Source organism: Engraulis encrasicolus, chromosome 10 (genome assembly GCF_034702125.1).
Source record: "Engraulis encrasicolus isolate BLACKSEA-1 chromosome 10, IST_EnEncr_1.0, whole genome shotgun sequence".
Taxonomy (NCBI): Eukaryota; Metazoa; Chordata; class Actinopteri; order Clupeiformes; family Engraulidae; genus Engraulis; species Engraulis encrasicolus.
The window spans coordinates 56,409,661-56,428,334 of NC_085866.1; the positions used below are offsets into that span (position 1 = coordinate 56,409,661).

Below are 18,674 nucleotides of genomic sequence, written 5' to 3' on the forward strand. Positions count from 1 at the left end.
AGGAGAAGACATTAATTTTTTTTTAACCCAGCCAGCTTAATCTTTGTTTTGACCATAAATAACTCTCAAGAATTACATTATCAAGTCCATTTGCTTATTTACTGCAACAACTATGTGAGTGTGATTTATGTGTGAATGTGAATCTTCCCAGACAGTACAGATGCTGCCTTACTCACTCTTAGTTGTAATGACAAAAATCCCTGTACTCACCCAGCCACTTCACTCTTCGTCTTGACAATGGATATCTTCTGCGTGGTTTCTGCCTGGACGGGCGTCGGGGTGGTCGGCGTCGGCATGACAATGGGCTGCGAGCGGCTCTGTTTGGTGGTGCTGGTGGTCACCGTGGTGGTGACTTGGTTGGAGGTCATACTGCTGCTCTGATTGTTCACGGCCGTCTCGCTCGACATGGAGTGCACCGAGTTGTTGGCCCGGCTCGGCTTGGCAATGGAGGCCGTGGGTCCTCCCGAAGACATGAAGAACGAAGAGGATGATGTCTGGCCAGTTGCGCGCTTCTGCATCGTGCCATTGCCCGTGCCGTTGAGGGCCAGGGAGGTCTCGCTGCGGCTGGGTTTGACCCCCCCGTTGATGATGAACTTGCCCCCCTGCGGAGGAAGGGGCCAATGGGAGGACTGGAACTGCTGATCCCACTGGCTGACACTCTTCACCTCCCGCCTGGAGGACTTGGCAGACAGGGTGCGGCTCTTCACTTGGCCCATCTACATGCAGAGAAGAAAATGTGTTGTTATACTTTAAGTCAGGTAGCATAGTCCCATAATGCTGTAATAGCCATTGAAAAGTTAACTTTCACACAGTACTACACTACTATGACACAACACAGTTCGTAATGTACTACGATTTGGTTAATGCCATTCTGATAACAGCAAATTTATAAGGCAGTGTCTTAACCTATTGATGCCTAAATCACTTGCAAAAAAAGGGTGCTGAACGCCTAAGGCCTTTTTAAGAAAAGGTACCCTCAGCCTATAAAAAACGAAATTATCTCAGCCTCTGAAGCATATAAAAACATGTCATGAGTTGCATTTACACGCTAAGACCCTTATCTTGCATTAGAATGTGTTCATTGAACTCTAACATACCAAGATTTTAAATGAAATTGTCTTAAATCTCATGAGCCTGAATGTTACGTCATGCAGCTCCAGGCGCCAGGGCCAATGTTGCGTAACACAACATCCAGCATCGATGGGTTAATGGGCTAACATGAGCAGTGTGCACATCCCACTGATAATACTCCATTTTAATGTCTCTCCTCCTGGAGGACTTGGCTGACAGGGTGCGGCTCTTCACTTGGCCAATCAACATGCAGAGAAGAAAATGTGTTGTTAGGTACAGCAGACGGTGCCTAAGTAGTGCACACATCCCCACTGATGATAGTCTTTTTGTCTGCATTAGACACGGCCATTTTAATGGCAGACAGGGTGCGGCTCTTCGCTTGGCCCATCTGGAGGAGAAAAATGTGTTGTTATTAGTCTGAGATTATTAATCTATTTCAGACGACTTCTTGGACACCTCCTTTGGTCAGGGGCTTGGGATATCCACAGGGTCAATGTTACAAAGAAAAGGTCTGTCCTACACATTGTTCTCATTTTCGAAAAGGTTGCGATTAAACTTTACAAATCAGGACAGTGTGCGGGACCTTTGTTAGTCAAGTACAGCAGTGGTACCCCCTAAGCAGTGTGCACAACCCCACTGATAATATGGTACTCTTTTTGCTCGATGAAGACCTGGCCTGTTTAATGTCTCTCTCCCCCTGTTGACTGCCTGAACTAATAATTGTAGGCCAATACGTGCTTCACTTTAAACGGGCCAGCACGCTAAGCCCCCCAACATTTGGGCTTGCATGCCAATGGGTTCGAGTCCGGCCTGGGTCACAGCCCTGCCCCAACATTTGGGCTTGCATGCCAATGGTTTCGAGTCCGGCCTGGGTCACAGCCCTGCCCCATCTCTCTCTCCCACTTGTTTCCTGTTATCTCATCACTGTCAAATAAAGGCATAAAAAGGCTAAAAATATACTATATTTCCTCCACCAACGGAGGAGCGCAGAGGCAGATAGAATGAATGGGGTCCTATGGAGCTCAACCATAGATGCTGCCGTTGCCTGGGAGAGAATTGTTATCATGTTTTCATTTTAATGAAAAGGCAAAATAAATTATTTTTAAACTTGCTTGATCTTTATAAAATACGCCTTTATTGTCAATATTACGTCATGAGTGTCTTGGTCGGTTGGATTGCATTGCTGTGATCACAACTGCCGTAAAGCAATTTCGTTAGCAAAATGCAAGCGGAGGCTGACTCATAAATGCCAAACCTGTAAGAAATCAGAAGGATATAACTCCCAGGATATTGTACATTTGATTTGAATCCACATCGGTTTCTCAGAACCCACAGAAATATTGTCAGGTTTCAGCCAACATTGAGCACAATTGTGAGTTATTAGCACCAGCCTTATGGGCTGCGCTCACTCGACAACGCTCCAAGGTGAACTGCAGACACGGGTTGGATGGCGAGTTTGGACACTGTAGGCCTATGTAAAACCACTTTGATATTACTCAGCACTGTTAGCATGCAACTGGCCCACCTAAAGGAGCAAATGTGTTGTTTATGTGTCTTTAGCCAGGCAGAGCAGGTAACTGTAATAGAGTGCACTCTAAAAACTTTCTACATTCTTGATTCATGACGGGCAGTCATGGGTGAGCGGTTAGGGCATCAGACTGGCATCCCAGAGGTTGCTGGTTCGACTCCCGACCCGCCAGGTTGGTGGGGGGAGTAATCAACCAGTGCTCTCCCCCATCCTCCTCCATGACTGAGGTACCCTGAGCATGGTACCGTCCCACCGCACTGCTCCCCATGGGGCGCCACTGAGGGCTGCCCCCTTGCACGGGTGAGGCATAAATGCAATTTCGCTGTGTGCAGTGTGCAGTGGTCACTTGTGTGCTGTGGACTGCTGTGTCACAATGACAATGGGAGTTGGAGTTTCCCAATGGGCTTTCACTTTCACATATAACCCATTTTCACCTGTCACTGAGGGTGCTCTGATCTGATGAAACTGACTCACACACTCACTCACATTTTAATGTCTCTAAATGGCTTCCTCAAATAAGTATTTTGGAAGCAAAATCTGTCTCTGTCACGCAGTAACTGTTACACATGTTACAGTAAGATTCCTCTTGGAAACATGTTGCAACACAAAAACACCAAATGTTCTCTGGTATTAGTCTAAGTATATGTATAATTAGATCCTGTGGCTCGTAACGGCAATAGTGCTTGATGCTACTCCTAGAGTTGCTACATAGATTGAGAGAGTGTTTTTTCAGACCACAGTATATGGGAGTAGTTGGAGGAATCTTAATTTGCCTGTTAACGACTCTTTTTAAAGTTCTTTTTGTTGATAAATATTTTCATTGGACATTTTCAAAAAATACAAAAAATTGCAAACTAACAGCTATAATATATGGATTGGAATTCTTCCCTTTAAGCCCCCTCCCCCACCTCCAACTGCATGCCACTCGCCCCATATGAACATTATAGACATGTACACACACGACCCCACCAATACAACTCACACCACCCTAAAATATATTTTTATGTCAGGATTGAACCTGGGTCCCTTAGTTCACTTTGCAGCCACAGTGCCTCCGTTAATGACTCGTTAAAGTATAAGCTGGCTCATGAAACTTAGGCTATAAATGACTTATAACACGTTGCTAAGATTGCCTTTAAGAGCAAGCAAGGGGAACTTGCACACCTTAATACTGATGCAATAATATACTTTATTATTTATTTGAGAAAATAAATAAAAGTTCTACCCAAGTGAAATGCAAATGTTTTGGTCACAGATTTCCTTCAACAAATGCCAGTGCCAAAGTTAATGTTATTGTAATATTCTGCCAATGTTTCTGGCAGTGATTACCTTCCAAGTTAGACATGAATCCACAGCCTGTCAGCCTCACTCACAACATGAGTTATGTAATAAAGCAATGAAACGAACACTGTAAAAAACTGCATCACACGCTTCTTTGGATAGCAAACAAAAATGCATCTGTATCCCGCAGATGGTATCGATTCAATTGCAACTTTGCCCTTCTACAGAAATATGTACCACACAAAATAATAAAGTCAGATCATTTCCATGATATCGTTTCCATGTATTACGTTTCGATTAGAATTATGCATCTTCCAAAATTATTGGTAACTTTTTTTGAACGTGAAAAATTACCAAAAGTAGGTGATAAATACTACCAATAACTTAAAATAAATTTCTCTAGTCTAGCTGGACAACTTTACAGTATCAAAACAAAGAAAAAAAAGTTAAGTAGGCCACATGTTTCGTGATATTCTCTGGTAAACAGGAGTCTATATGCCTAGTCTAGATAGCAGAGAGGCACTATATTCAGCATACAGGACAGTATAAGAACAAACACATTACTGAGTAAGGTACTCAGAAAGCTGTCAATTACAGACATTCAAAACTTATCATCTCTGACCTCCCTGAAAGCCGTGATTTAACATGCACTTACTTGCACACACAAGCATTGTTGCTGCCTGCACTAAAACTACATATGATGCTTTTGAGACAATTGCCAAGAAGCAGTGTACAAATGAGTCTATTACATGACAGCTTTATAAAACTTACACCTATATGATTCAAGCATCCCAACAAAGACATTTGCTTGTTAAACAACAACTTTCACACATTTACATCCAATGTCAGTGTTTGCCGTTGGCATACACATGACGTTTATCATCATAATTTCCAATCAAATTTGATCAAATTTCATTCAAGCAATTGTATCCACAAGTCATTAACCAATATTGACATGTGCCGCCGGCAGATTATGAAATTTCCAGAACCACAAAAGATGCAATTGATACAACTTGTGTAAACATTATAAATGTGTCTTATGCAATATCTTCCTCAACAAAGGAATGAGTTTCCCCTAGCCCTGATGAAATAATCTTTTTTTACGCCTGAAAGTCACCTCCAAGGCTTTCTAAGAACTTCTCAAATGGTAAACCAAGGTGTAGTGGCAAAGAGAAACAGCTGGACATGTGGCAACATAAAATGCCTGTAGCTCAAGCTGTTAGGCTACAAGTTGATGAACTCTGATTTTGGAGATATTGCTTCAACGTTTAAATAAAATAATGATAATAATAATAAACATGATAATATCTTCCACACCTCACTGTATCTAAGAGTCTCGGAGAAAGATCAGTTCAAGAATAAACCCTTACCTGGAAACACTTGGAATGCACATTTATTTTCGAGCACATTACATCCCATCCCATTGTATTGAAATGTTATTAATGCACAAGGCCCTTGCACTTATAATGGTGTGAGAAATGGTTCATAATATGCTAAAAACATAATGTCTGTTTAGAGCCTATATCACTTTCTCTGCGGCTACCTGGGAAGAGCTATAGTTATATTATCACTCATTGTATTTGGCAGGCCCTTTTGTCCGGTGTGACTTCGCCTGTTTGAAAACTAAATGCTACCATTACGCAAAAACATTTGTCAACAATAAGCCTGACGTGCATGGCTTTGTGCGTGTGTGTGTGTGTGTGTGTGTGTGTGTGTGTGTGTGTGTGTGTGTGTGTGTGTGTGTGTGTGTGTGTGTGTGTGTGTGTGTGTGTGTGTGTGTGTGTGTGTGTGTGTGTGTGTGTGTGCGTGCGTGTGTGGTTGCAATCGAGACATTAGTCATTAGTTGAGTTTCATGAAGTCTGCTGGAATGTGTACTACGTACGTCTATATGGAGGAGTGTGCATATGTGTCTATATGTGTGTGCATGTTTTTGAATATCTGTGTGTGTGTGTGCAAGTATGAGTGTGTGTGTGTGTGTGTGTGTGTGTGTGTGTGTGTGTGTGTGTGCGTGCGTGCGTGCGTGCGTGCGTGCGTGTGTGTGTGTGTGTGTGTGTGTGATATGACATGACATGACATGACATGACATGACATGAAATTTGATATGATATGACATGCAATTTGGCTTCAGCCCATACACTACAATGTTTCCAAATATCATCTTCAGTGTACAGAAACATCACAATTTGTGTGACAAGACTCATTGGCAAATACGAGCTATACAGTTAAATATAATAAGTGATGAGGGCAAAGGTAGACTACAGGCTTTCTTGCCTACTCTGTAGGACTTGAACTCCACAAAGCCAGTGATTTGCAAGCTGTACTGTAAACCATTTCCAGTTGGATAGAAATTGAGAATTAAAGTGCCCCTGCTACATTACATAATTTTAAGTCAACTTCAGGTTTATCTTTGTGTCCACTGAAAAATGTATTGTCTAGTTGAGTTGAATATCTCTGAGTTGAAATGAAGACAAACCTGATGCTGATATAACATACATTTTGGCAGCAATTGGTGGACTGTCACGGACATGGCAAACATTTGGCCCACCATGAGGTCAGAACAAATGAAAACATAAATGTGTGTGATTTTCGATCACTAAAACTTCAGTTAGTCATATCTCTCCAAAGCATTCATAGACAGTTTGTTATGAAACTGTTAGCATACGATTTAACTGTCTATGTCAGGAAAAACAGAAAAGTGAAAATCTGTTCTCTGCCCAGACATCTTACTTGTTTCTTATTGAGTTGGGGCATTGGTTTGGCCCGCAGCCTCACTTGCTCTACAAAATGTGGGCCTTGGAGAAAAATAATTGGAGACACCACTGATGTAGGTGGATGCTGCATTGTTCATACCGTCTTATTGTGGCCTCCCACCACAGTGGACTTGCTCCGGCTGAAGGCGCTGCCATTTATTGTCCCAGGTGTAAACCTGAAAGTTGCTGACTCATTGAGGGACGTGGGTGTCAGGGGACCTGGGTGAGACAGAGCAGGGCAAAAGGGAATGACAAGAGGGAAATTACATTACAATGTAACTCTGAAAACTATGAGATGGAGACAGTCTGGATTTTGCCCCCAAAGCCTATTGTTGCATGGAGACTACTGTCATTTTAAACCAGTATGGTTAAGGAAAACAGTAAACTAGAAGTGTTTCCCAACCAGCATACTTCAGGGAGCAGACCTGTGTGAGAAATGTAATAACAACAAATGCATCGAGCATAGTTGCATTGAAATTGAGGAAGAGATCTAGAGCATGAGTGAGGGGCTTAGGTGGTAGGCAAGACAAGAATACAAGAATTATAGACAACGATGGGAATTAGACATCTCCACTGCTCCCATTGGTCTTGCAATGCACTGTTTGACAGACCACTGCTGATTTGTGTATGGATAAAGATACCAGGGAACGGTATGGCCATATGCAAAATGTCCCCCAGTTTACTACACCTTTCATTACATGGATAGAGACAGGTTTTGTAGAGTTCCCTTCATAGTACACTATACAGTAAAAAAAAAAAAAAAAAAAAAAAAAAAAAGACAATAACATGTCAGATTCAGCCAAGGATTCACCTGCAGGCTAAATAACAAGTGTTCAGTGTTAACTTAAAAATGTGATATAGCCTAGGCTACTGGTATTGTATGGGTTATATGGTTTATTTATTAAATAGCAGGTAGCCTAGTTGAGATTATCCTGCATTTGATTTGGGAAACAGATCAGACAATTTTACTGTGTTATGCACATTCCAAAGTAATAACACGTGAGCCCATAATAATAACGTTTGTTATTAATCTAATTAGCCTACAGATGTCTCCACATACACTTGCACGGTTGGAATGGCGCAGTGCCTTGCGTTGGGCCTTCGTAAATCACAATGTCAATAACCTGTAACCTACGACTAGGAGAATATTAGGCTATTAGCTGTCCGTTGTCCTAAACCAAATGTGATTCCAGACCGCCCATCGCTGTCATTGCTTAGGGCACATGTCACGTTATGTCTGACTCTATTTCTTACAGTTTAACACACAGTTTAATACACTTACTTGAGGGCGAGAGCGATCCATTTTTGGATTGTTTCGATTTGCTTCTCTTGAGCGTGTGAACCTGATCAAGTACACGCTGCTGTCCTGTGCGCAGTTTGTCATCGGACGGCACCGCAAGAGACGTGTCCTCAATCTGTACCACCGACATTGCTGAACGCAACGGCTCAACAGTCATTTTTTCTGTGAATTTCTTCCGGCCGTTACAGAATGAAGGCCCCTTTCACTACAAAACGTCGAGTGAATGACTTTTCATGGGAATAGAAGAAGGAAAAATGTCTTGCAGTTCACCTATGCGTGTGCGCCACACCTCTGCCACGCCTGGGGTTAGATAGGTGTGGCAAACAACTTTGCAAAAGAGAAGAGCAGTTGACAGCGGCCCCTTCAGTAAGACTATCAGATAAGTAGCCTATTGCGCTGCGCTGTCGTCTTTAGGTTAGAGAGTGATAATTCTGACTATTGCAGGTGCGCGGGGCGGTCGGTTGACACCACCAACTGTGGCATAGGTGTCGACACACTTGTGAAATCATTGGGATCTTTGAGCCATGTTATGTGGTGCGCAGTACAAGCCGCAGCCCGTGTGTAGACATAGTCTAATATTTCAACAGTAGAGTGGCATTTTCAACATGTAGGAAAAGCATAGGCTATAGTTGTCATTCCTGAATTTCAGTCACACAACCGGCATTGACTAATTGGCTGTAAAAAAAGAAAGAAAGAAAAGAACTGCAATAGAGACTCATTGTGTCTCTTCACGCCTTCACTGTTGGTCTATCTGCTGGCAACTATGATGTAGTCTATGTAATCATCATTCTTCACGGGGGTATGAGAGGTAAAACGGGGGTAGATGCGAAAAGACTAGAGAGCCACGTGTGTCAGACAGCAGATCAAATTCCAGGAGCATTCCCATTATGCTCACCCTGAGTAAGACTCCAAGAGGAAAACCAATAGGCCTACAATTCCGTTTTGTATTTAATTGCATTGTGTCATGTTATTTTAAGAGAAAGGGAATGATGTTCACTAGCCGAGGGCCTAGATTAATATTAAGTGCGGTCACTTGGGCAGCACGCCCTTGTAAAAGTTTTTTTTTTTTTTGTTTTAAATCTCAATGCTTCAATTTTCCTGGTAAAGTAAATGTTAAAAACATATAAGATACACCTCTGTCTGATTTTGCACATAAGGGCCGGCCTACAAATAGACCGTATTGCAAAAGGCCAATTCCATTGTTGTCCTGATTCAATGTGAGAGTTACACGAGTACACGACTCTGGGCACATGGCACAGCATACAATTATGAACTTATGAAGTCAGCAGGGGCCCAACAGTATATGGATGATAAGGAACACTGTCCTGACACTGACCCTTTACAGCATACAATCACAGAGCTTAAATAGATGTATATTTAGCTTGCTAGCACCATAAACTGTAGGCCTATATCTTTTTTAGATTACCAGTACCTACGTATCTCGTGTTTTAGCAGGCCAGGGCATGACAGGGTCACATAGGGCCACTATGTATGAGGATGCCATCTGGTGGACAAAACAAACAATTACACACACGTTACAGAGGACTGCAGAACAACCCTCATCCATTTCATAGATCAGTACAATACAGTGAAATTGTATTTTTTTCAATTTTATTTTACTTTAAAAAATGCATAATAAGATGCATAATGGTTAAGACACACTTTCATTAAAGTTGCATTGTAAATGTTATTAGTTCATCATTATCATCATCATCATCATCATCATCATCATCAACACTACCGTCTATCTAAGGAAATGAACACTTGCTTGGTTTCGCACTTTGTAAGAGTTAGAAGTGTTACTGTAGGCACAGTCTTTCAATTCATTGCAGGTCTCTGTGGAGTGAAGGAGAGTCATGTCGAGTCGTGTGGACTGGCGAGGATGGATCGAGGACATACTGTGTAATCCATGGAGATTTCAGTGTTTCAGGTCGGTGACGCCGTCAGTCAGTCTGTCTTTTCATATCCATCAGCCTCAGTGGGATGGTCTAGCCTCGAGACTCTACTGTATTTCAATTATACACAATCATTGGTCTAGGCATGTCAGTCTTTATAAGAGTAAGAGTATGCACATCCCACCTCTCTGAGGCCAGGTGCAGGACAAAGGCGTATTTGACTGTGGAAAGAGTAGAAGTCCACACACCATAGCTCCGCTTTGAAGATTTATTCAGGTCATACAACGTTTTGGCACAACGGGGTCTTTTACTCAGGTCATACAACGTTTTGACCCAACAGGGTCTTTTATTCAGGTCATACAACATTTCAACCCAACACGGTCTTCATCAGGCATGACCTAAATAAATCTTCAAAGCGGAGCTACAGTGTGCGGACTTCTACACTTTCCACTAGGCATGTCAGTCCCCAGGCCTAAAACCTCTACACTGTCCACTGTGCACCAACGGGCTGAAGGACAGACAGACAGACAGACAGACGATGAGGAGCCAGGAACAGATGAAGGTGAAGATTGTGCACATCCCAGGAAAAGGTGCATGACAAAGGCTGACAGTAGTTTTCAGAATGAGAAGTCCGCACACTTAAAATCCTTTTTGTTGTTTTATTATTATTTAATCAAGCCTCATCCGTCCATCTGTCTTTTACTCCTCGCAGTCCAGCGGAGTCGTCAGCCGGAATCTGGCGCCCCCGTGTGGAGACGAGCGAGAGACCGACACGGATGAGGATGACGCAGGCATTGTCCTCTCCGCCTCGGCCGCCCCGGCACCAGTCGCCTCGCCGTCTCCCCCCTCCTCTTCCCAGCATGCCCCACTGCCTCCCCGCAGGCTCCCCATCATCATCTTCATGCCGTCCTCCGCGCCACTCAGGGCCTTGAGCTGCGTGGTGAAGAGCACATAGAGCAGAGCTCCGCACACCACCAGGGCAATGCCCAGCGCCCCCATGAGGCCCAGCAGGGCGTAGGAGAGTGGGCAGTGGCCATGCGGGTAGAACCAGGGCAGGGCACCGGCCGGCAGCAAGAGGAGAGCCAGGCCCAGGCCCAGCATGCACATGGCCAGGAGGCGGCCCCTCTCCGTCTGGTGCAGGCCGTCCTGCACGATGCCCCGGGCCTCCTTCACCACCTCCACGCGCTCACCGGCCGGAGTGTCTGGTGGGAACAGGAATCAAGAATTTAGAATAAGAATTTGGAACTAGAACTAGGATTGTTGTTAACTCTGACTATTTTCACACTTCACTAACCTAGAGAAAACAAACCGTCTTGTAGCTGCAGGTTTGCTGAGATTATTTTTTTTCTGAATACCAATACCATCCCTGCCGCAGGCAAAAGGCTGGCCTTCCTGCCACCATCCGTGGGGGCTTTATAAGGCAGCGCACACCTGCTCTTCCACCAAGATCCCTGAGTTTTTATATAGCGAGAAAGGTAAACTAGAGAACGGTCTCTCTCCACTCCTTCAGAGAACTGGGGACATACACATGTCCTAATGTTCTCTATCAGTCGCTATGTTCGACTGTTCTCTCCTACGGGGTTTACAAACACTCCCGATCGTAAACACAGATTAAACGGTTACCTACCGGAGGTCTACTACACAGGTATTCCTGCATTTTAACGTCCCATGTCCCGTTTCAGCTCAATATGGAACCCGTACTTTTATTTCTGAAAATGGGACGATTATTTATTTCAAGGGACAGTTGGCAACCCTATACGTAGGTACTAGACATCTTGTCATGAGTAAATCCCTAAATTGCATTCCTTCTGCCTGTGAATGCGTCCTTAATGACACAGGCAGCTAATTAACTCATTTGGCAAATGTGTTATGGTAATAAGGACCAGTTAGGTCTGTGCATTGTGGGAGCACACATGTGATGTGAGAGGACTTTTACTTTCCATTCTAAACACTAAATTGTAGCTGGCTGTATGTGACAGTCAAAGTATGGCTGTGTCTGTGTGAACACTGGTGCGTATTGTAAGTGCATGTAAGAGTGTGTGGGTGTGAGTTTGGGTGTCTGAGTGAGTTTGTGTCTGCAAGGTGTGCTGTGTACCTGCATGACCTGAAAACACACCTCTATGAGGTACAGCTTGTGATTTCCATGAACGTTTTTTTTTTCTCTCCACTGAGCAGCAATCTGTTTCACACTGTTTTCAACTCTTTCTGCACCTTATTGACTTATCATTACCAAGGAAGTAATGTTTTCGGTCGAGTTGGTTTGTCTGTCTGTTTCTTTGTCAGCAGGATAACTCAAAAACTAAGTGAAAGTGAAAGCCCCTTGGGAAACTCCAACTCCCATTGTCATTGTGACACAGCACTCCACAGCACACAACGGAATTGCATTTATGCCTCACCCGTGCAAGGGGGCAGCCCTCAATGGCACCCCAAGGGAGCAGTGCGGTGGGACAGTACCATGCTCAGGGTACCTCAGTCATGGAGGAGGATGCGGGAGAGCACTTGTTGATTACTCCCCCCACCAACCTGGCGGGTCGGGAGTTGAACCGGCAACCTTTGGGCTACAAGTCTGACACCCTAACCACTTACCCATGACTGCCCTAACCACTTAACCATGACTGCCCTAATGCAACGATTTGGACGAAGCTCTGTGGAGCTGTTGGAAATGACTCAAGGGACAAGTGATTAAATTCTGGTGGTGATCCCGATCATGAACCAGAACCAGGACCTTTTTAAATAGTCCTCACCATTGCTAGCCTAGGAATCTAGAAGCCCCTAGTGACCGCAAATTGAATTGCAGGACAGGGCAAAACATTCCAGTTTCCAACTCCACAAAAAGAAGGCGGAAAGACTTACAATGAAAATAAGGTGTAACATAGTCAATGTTCTATGAAACGGCTTCCTTGACGGAGGTCTGCGCTCTCTGAGTGCATTTCTAGTTATACATTTATTACAACTATTTATTTATTTGCTTGTTTGTATATAACTCATCTGGCATAAAAAACATCAAACCACAAGAATGACTGACTGGTCATGGTCATAAAACCATTCAGTATCCATGTCTCCATAAAGGTCCCTATGATGAAGTGTGATCTAGTGCAGTGGATTTAAAAGTGGGGGCCGGGGACCCCTGGGGGGGTGCACGACAGGTTAGCAGGAGAAATAAAGCAAAATAAACTAAATAATTTAACAAATGGAATAACTTAAGTACACAAAAAATAAACTAAACAATCGCAGTAGAGTCATTTCTTCTTTACAATGTTTATACTATATTTATATTTATAAAAAAATTATATGAATTTATAAACGCATTTGTGTTGTGTTGTGAAACAGGGTGCACAGAAAAAATAGTGTTGCACGGCCTATGTTAGGGGGGTCTTGGCTGGAATCTGTTGGTATGTGGTGGGCCTTGTCATGGTAAAGTTTGGAAACCCCTGGTCTAATGCTATCTGTGATTCGTGTATTCATTCATTGTGGTGGCTAAGGTGGTACAGGAGCCATTTGGCAACCAGAAGGTTGCAGGTTCGAGCCCCACTCTGCCTGACACCATCAATGTGTCCTTGAGCAAGATACTTAACCCCAAGTTGCTCCTGGTGGCAGGGTGGTACCCTGCCTGTGCCACGGCCACTGCCACCTGTGTGTGAATGGGTGAATGTGAGGCATACAATGAAAAGTGCTTTGAGTGCTCGAAGGAGTGGAAAGGCGCTATATAAATGGAGTCCATGTACCATATCAATACTACAGTACATACTGTACTCGTGTCAGTGGAGGATAAATGTGTTGGTTAAGTGTAATGTATTACAGCGAGATCAGTTATAAGCAACTAGACTTCTTATAGAGTTTGAAAGACAAACTCCTTTGGTAAACATGACATAGAGATAAATAATCTCACACAGACAAACGTGGAATATATAATGTACAGTAATATAAAAGTCTAGTAGTGATTCTCAAAAGTATTAGAAGTGGGCCTTGAAAACATTTTCTAAAAATCACAATAATATTTGGGTGTGTGTTGCTGTTGACTATTTATTTGAGTTTTACTGTTTGTTGGGTTAGAGGTGGGCCCCAAACATTTGTGGATATTTCAAGTGGCCCCAAGTTGGAAAGGGTTGGGAACCCCCGTAATAGAGTGATCCATGACCTGCTCCAGCAAGAACATAATGCTGTATGTGTGTCTGTGGAGAATGGAGGTGTCTGTTAGGGCTGCTCGATCATGAGAAAAATCAATATCGCGATTATTTCAGTCAATATTGCTATCATGATTTTTTAAGACGTTAGTTTTTTTAAGGCGAGACACTGTAGGTGAATAGGGTATTTTTTTAACTTGCAGATATCAATATGAAACTTTACCAGTTGATCACTCATTGAAATTGGAGAAAAAAATGTATTACAAGTTTTCTATATTTTGTGTTTAAATATGCTAATTAGGCTATTATCTAATTAAATATGCGCTAATTTGCATAATTTTTGATGCAACGGATCTGACCACCTGAAAATGCCAGCTTCAAAATTCCTTTTTTATTTTATTAATATAGTACATACGGTAACACTTTATTTTAGGGACACATCTATTAGCACTAATACATACAATATTAATGCCTGTGTAAGTAACTTGTAAGGCATGTACTAAGCAAAATAAGACAGTTGTTAAGCATGTATTCACAAATGTCTTGTTCATGCCCAATTAGGGATTTATTACTAATATAACCTTAGTAAGGACCAGTAAGCCTATATTTCTATTTATTAGTAAGTAGTAAGTGGCAGAATACAATGTGTATAAGCTCCCGACACACTGTGTGAACAAACCCTGAACAGTGTGAAAACAGATGCAGAATAAGGGTCCCTATTCTAAAGTGATGCATTGGTCAGCCCAGATGGCTCAGGGCCTCTGCACTACCAAAGTCCTAGGGCCCCCACACCACCCAGGCCTGCACTACCTAGCCCCCCCGATTTACAAAGTGTAAGGGTATATCAAATAAATAATACTTACCCAGTTGAGTCATCTATAGTTTTCTCTTGTTCATACCAATGAAAGGGAGGTAACAAGAGCCTATATATAGCAAGGATTGAACGTACACTTGTCAATGGCGGTGGGTTGGTGAGATGTAATTTTTTTTCATGTACCACTGAGTTTTAATTGTAAAAAAAAACCAAAATAAATGCAGAACATTAGAATAATAGTTTTGAAGCAAAACTAAACTACTCTTTTGTGATAATTAAGTGAATGTTTGAGAACATTAGCTTCAAGAAGTGCAGTGCATGATGGGTACGCAATCTAGGCCAACAGACAACCTACCCAGCTCTGAGCCTACGTCCTTAGCTCCTCCCCTCAATCGTGAAATTTAGTTGCTATCCAAACAATTTGCCATGTACGTAACAAGAAAAATATTATCATTGCTGCATTGGCCATGCATTGCATTTCTGACTAAGGGCGTAGCCTACCCATCATGCACTGCACTTCTTGTAGCTAAGTTTCTCAAACATTAACTTATTTATCAGAAAGGAATAGCTTAGTTTCGCTTCCAAACTATTACTCATCGTTATATTCTGCATTTATTGTAGGGTTTTTACAATTAAAACTAATTGGTGTATGAAAAAATGACATCTCACCACCCACCGTCATTGATAACTTTACGTCCAATCCTTGCTATATAATGCTTCCAATTACTCATTGACATTAGTAGAATAAGTGAGATCTTCATACCTACTGAGACTACTAGAATCTGCAATGCTCTTACACTTTGCTTCCCGGGGGGGGTACGTAGAGTGGGGGCCCTAGGTAGTGCGGGGGCCCTAAGCCATCTGGGCTGAGCAATGCCTCACTTTAGAATAGGGACCCTTATTCCACATCTGTTTTCATACTGTTCAGGGTTTGTTCACACAGTGTACCAGGAGCTTATACACATTGTATTCTGGCCCTTACTGCTTACACATAAATAGATATCTAGGTCTACTAGGTCATTACTAAGGTTATATTGGTAATAAATCCCTTATTGTGCATGAACAAAACATTTGTGAATACATGCTTAACAACTGTCTTATTTTGCTTAGTACATGCCTTACAAGTTACTAACACATGCATTAATATTTTATGTATTAGTGCTAATAGATGTGTCCCTAAAATAAAGTGTTACCGTACATACAAAAATATGTTCAGAGGGAATTATGGCTATCTCCTTTTGTTATCCAGAAAAAGAGAAAATACTGCTAATAACCTTAAAAAATGCGATTTTGGCCTATTTTTATGCAAATAATGTCAAATAAATCAGGTCATGAATGACAAATCAACAAATGCCTCAGTAAAAACATTCACAACATTGCTTAGAATAAGACTGTAAAGTATGGAACAGATTGGTTGAGCGAAAGTGGAGATTCGTCGCACAGAGCGGGAGAAAAAACACATTTTGAGAAAACGGCCTTCAAAGATTTGTATGGGGGGAAAAAGTGGATTACATCATCATCAACAAATTAACACAGCATAATTCATTACAATAAATGTGTAGTCTACATGCCCATGCCAAGCACCATATGTCAGACCCTCTTCTAGCTCCTACAGGGGTTTCTTGACCTTTTAGGCTGTGTTGTTACTCAATGACGGATCATGATACTAAGGTGCAGAGGCCCATCATAATGAACGTAGACATGACTATTGAAACTTTACCAGTTGATTACTCATATTATTTATATAGTACTCATGTTGAAAATACTTTGGATGTAGCATTTAGTGCATTTTTAATATTTAACTGTTGTAGTTTAGCCATATCTTATTAAAAAACACTCTAATTTGGGTATATGCAGAGTAACCGAGCGTCTTTGGAGGAAAACTAAATTAGAAGTCCACAGACAATCCCTTAGGGATGAGATCTCCTCCTACAATAATGCGGTACGCTCAGAGAGAAAAGCATTTCCAAAATCATAACAGACAACCAGCATAATGCGAAAGTTCTTTTTTCCACTATTGACCACCTGCTTAATCCAACACATAGCAATAACAACCTAAATGCAGCATCACATGCCAAGTGCGAGGAATTTGCTAGATTTTTTAATAAAAAGATTGCCGACATTAGAGAAGGCATCCAAGGTGGAAACGCAGCAACCTCTGTCGCCCACTCAGGCGATACACCGAGGGGAGGGTTAAACCCCCCTAGGAGACCTGAGAGCTTCCAAAAATTTTGTCCAATTACAGAGGACGACCTCTGTAAAATAGTCAGGGAAAGTAAGCAGTCTACCTGCAGCCTTGACGCGATCCCCACATATCTGCTAAAAAACGTACTTGGTTGCTTAGCAGCACCTTTACTGCAAATTGTTAACACCTCTATGCTTACAGGCATTTTTCCAAGCTCTTTCAAAACAGCCATGGTAAAGCCACTCCTAAAAAAGACAAATTTAGATCAGAATTCTTTAAACAACTACCGACCTATATCAAACCTCCCCTTTATAAGCAAGGTACTAGAAAAAGTTGTATTTAAACAGCTTAACCAACATCTGGCTGGGAATGATATCTTGGAAAAATTCCAATCAGGCTTTAGAGCCAACCATAGCACCGAAACAGCACTAACCAAAATAATAAGTGATCTTAGGCTTGTGATGCTGTGACTCTGCGTCTTCGCATCACGTGACTGAGTCACATGACCACCAGCCAGGAAATGGCTGCTACTGTTTTTAATGTTTGAATGAACTATGAGAGAACCATGAACTGAGATCGCTAAAATGTTTGCTTTTAACCTTTACTGTTCACCATGTGGATTACTGACATCTTGGACTGCTTTTAAACACCTGCTTTTAAACTTGTGAGTAGTTTCCCTGCGAGAGGGTGAGTGCACGCACCAAACTCGCTACATTGTTGCCAACTGTTTGATTTCAATGTCTTTACCACCTAGCGAAATGCTAACAAGTTTTAAAATGTCCAGTACTTTCAATAACAACAAGTAGACGGTCTATTTTCAATCTTTGAAGTTTATTGATAAATGTAAGGTTAATGGTAAAGTAGAAGCAGAGTCTCAAAGTGTTTACCTTTCTCCCGGCATCTCTGGCTGCAGTGTTAAAGGGGCGCGCACCTCCACTGTCATGCCTGATATACTGTGGTTGCCGAGTGGGGCACGTTTGCGCACTGTGCTCATGCGCGAGATGACAATGGTTTAATCCAATCTAAATTAATATACGCTCATAAAGTGTTTGGGTTTTAATATTATTGTATGAATGTGATGTGTGCTTTTTCCTGTATTAGGAACTTTTCTTTTCTTTCTCAGTTAATGTGTTTACTTTGGCTGTAGAAGCCTTTTCAGTATTTTTAACCCCTAGTTTCCTGTGACATTGGTTTGTGCCAATTTAGTAGGGGGATTGATCTGTCTTGAAAATGTGTTTGGTTTCAGTCAGTGGAGAGAAGCCAGCCATGCGTGCACACTTATGTTAGTGAGAGCCTCGACTCAGTACAGTGAGTCACTTTATTGCACAAAGTTATTTTGTTTGACTTAAGTTGCTTAACTTTTTGTTAGCTATTTTTTTCTCTTTTCTTTTGACCCTCGTGTCATTGTTTGTTTATTTGCATTTTTGACTTTAGTTTATCTCACTGTAAATATATGCACGGATTTTGGCTGTGGAAAAAAAATAAAAACAACCCTCAACTTTTGCGCAAAACCTTCTTGTGGACCTGCATCTCTGCCAGACTTGCCTGTCACGGCTACACATCTTCACATTTGGTGGCAGCGGTTTTGGGAGCCAGTGACCAGCAGAAGTGCAGACAAACAACATCCAGTCCTACAGAAGCAAGATGGCAGAAGGAGGAGCCAACCGTAGTGTCGACAGTGATGAAGAGTACAGAGGTGAAGAGGAACCACAGCACCAGCACTGAC

At 42.2% G+C, this 18,674-nt stretch overlaps 2 protein-coding genes across 3 annotated transcripts in view; both read right to left on the reverse strand.

The window, feature by feature from the left end:
• The window catches only part of LOC134457398 (plakophilin-1), a 35,407-nt gene extending 27,136 nt beyond the window's left edge, over window positions 1-8,271 (reverse strand). The window contains exons 1-3 of one of the 2 annotated variants that reach the window (XM_063209414.1): window positions 7,913-8,271; window positions 6,731-6,849; window positions 211-716 (exon numbers count right to left, since the gene is read on the reverse strand). In XM_063209414.1, coding sequence (XP_063065484.1) covers window positions 211-716; window positions 6,731-6,849; window positions 7,913-8,087 — 800 coding nt within the window. In that variant the 5' untranslated portion in view covers window positions 8,088-8,271. The remainder of the gene's footprint in view (window positions 1-210; window positions 717-6,730; window positions 6,850-7,912) is intronic. The other variant, XM_063209413.1, reaches the window with a different exon arrangement.
• A 1,311-nt stretch (window positions 8,272-9,582) lies between these two features.
• Window positions 9,583-18,674, reverse strand: part of smpd2a (sphingomyelin phosphodiesterase 2a) — a 34,582-nt gene continuing 25,490 nt past the window's right edge. Inside the window, exon 11 of the mRNA XM_063207738.1 lies at window positions 9,583-11,027. Coding sequence (XP_063063808.1) covers window positions 10,525-11,027 — 503 coding nt within the window. The 3' untranslated portion in view covers window positions 9,583-10,524. The remainder of the gene's footprint in view (window positions 11,028-18,674) is intronic.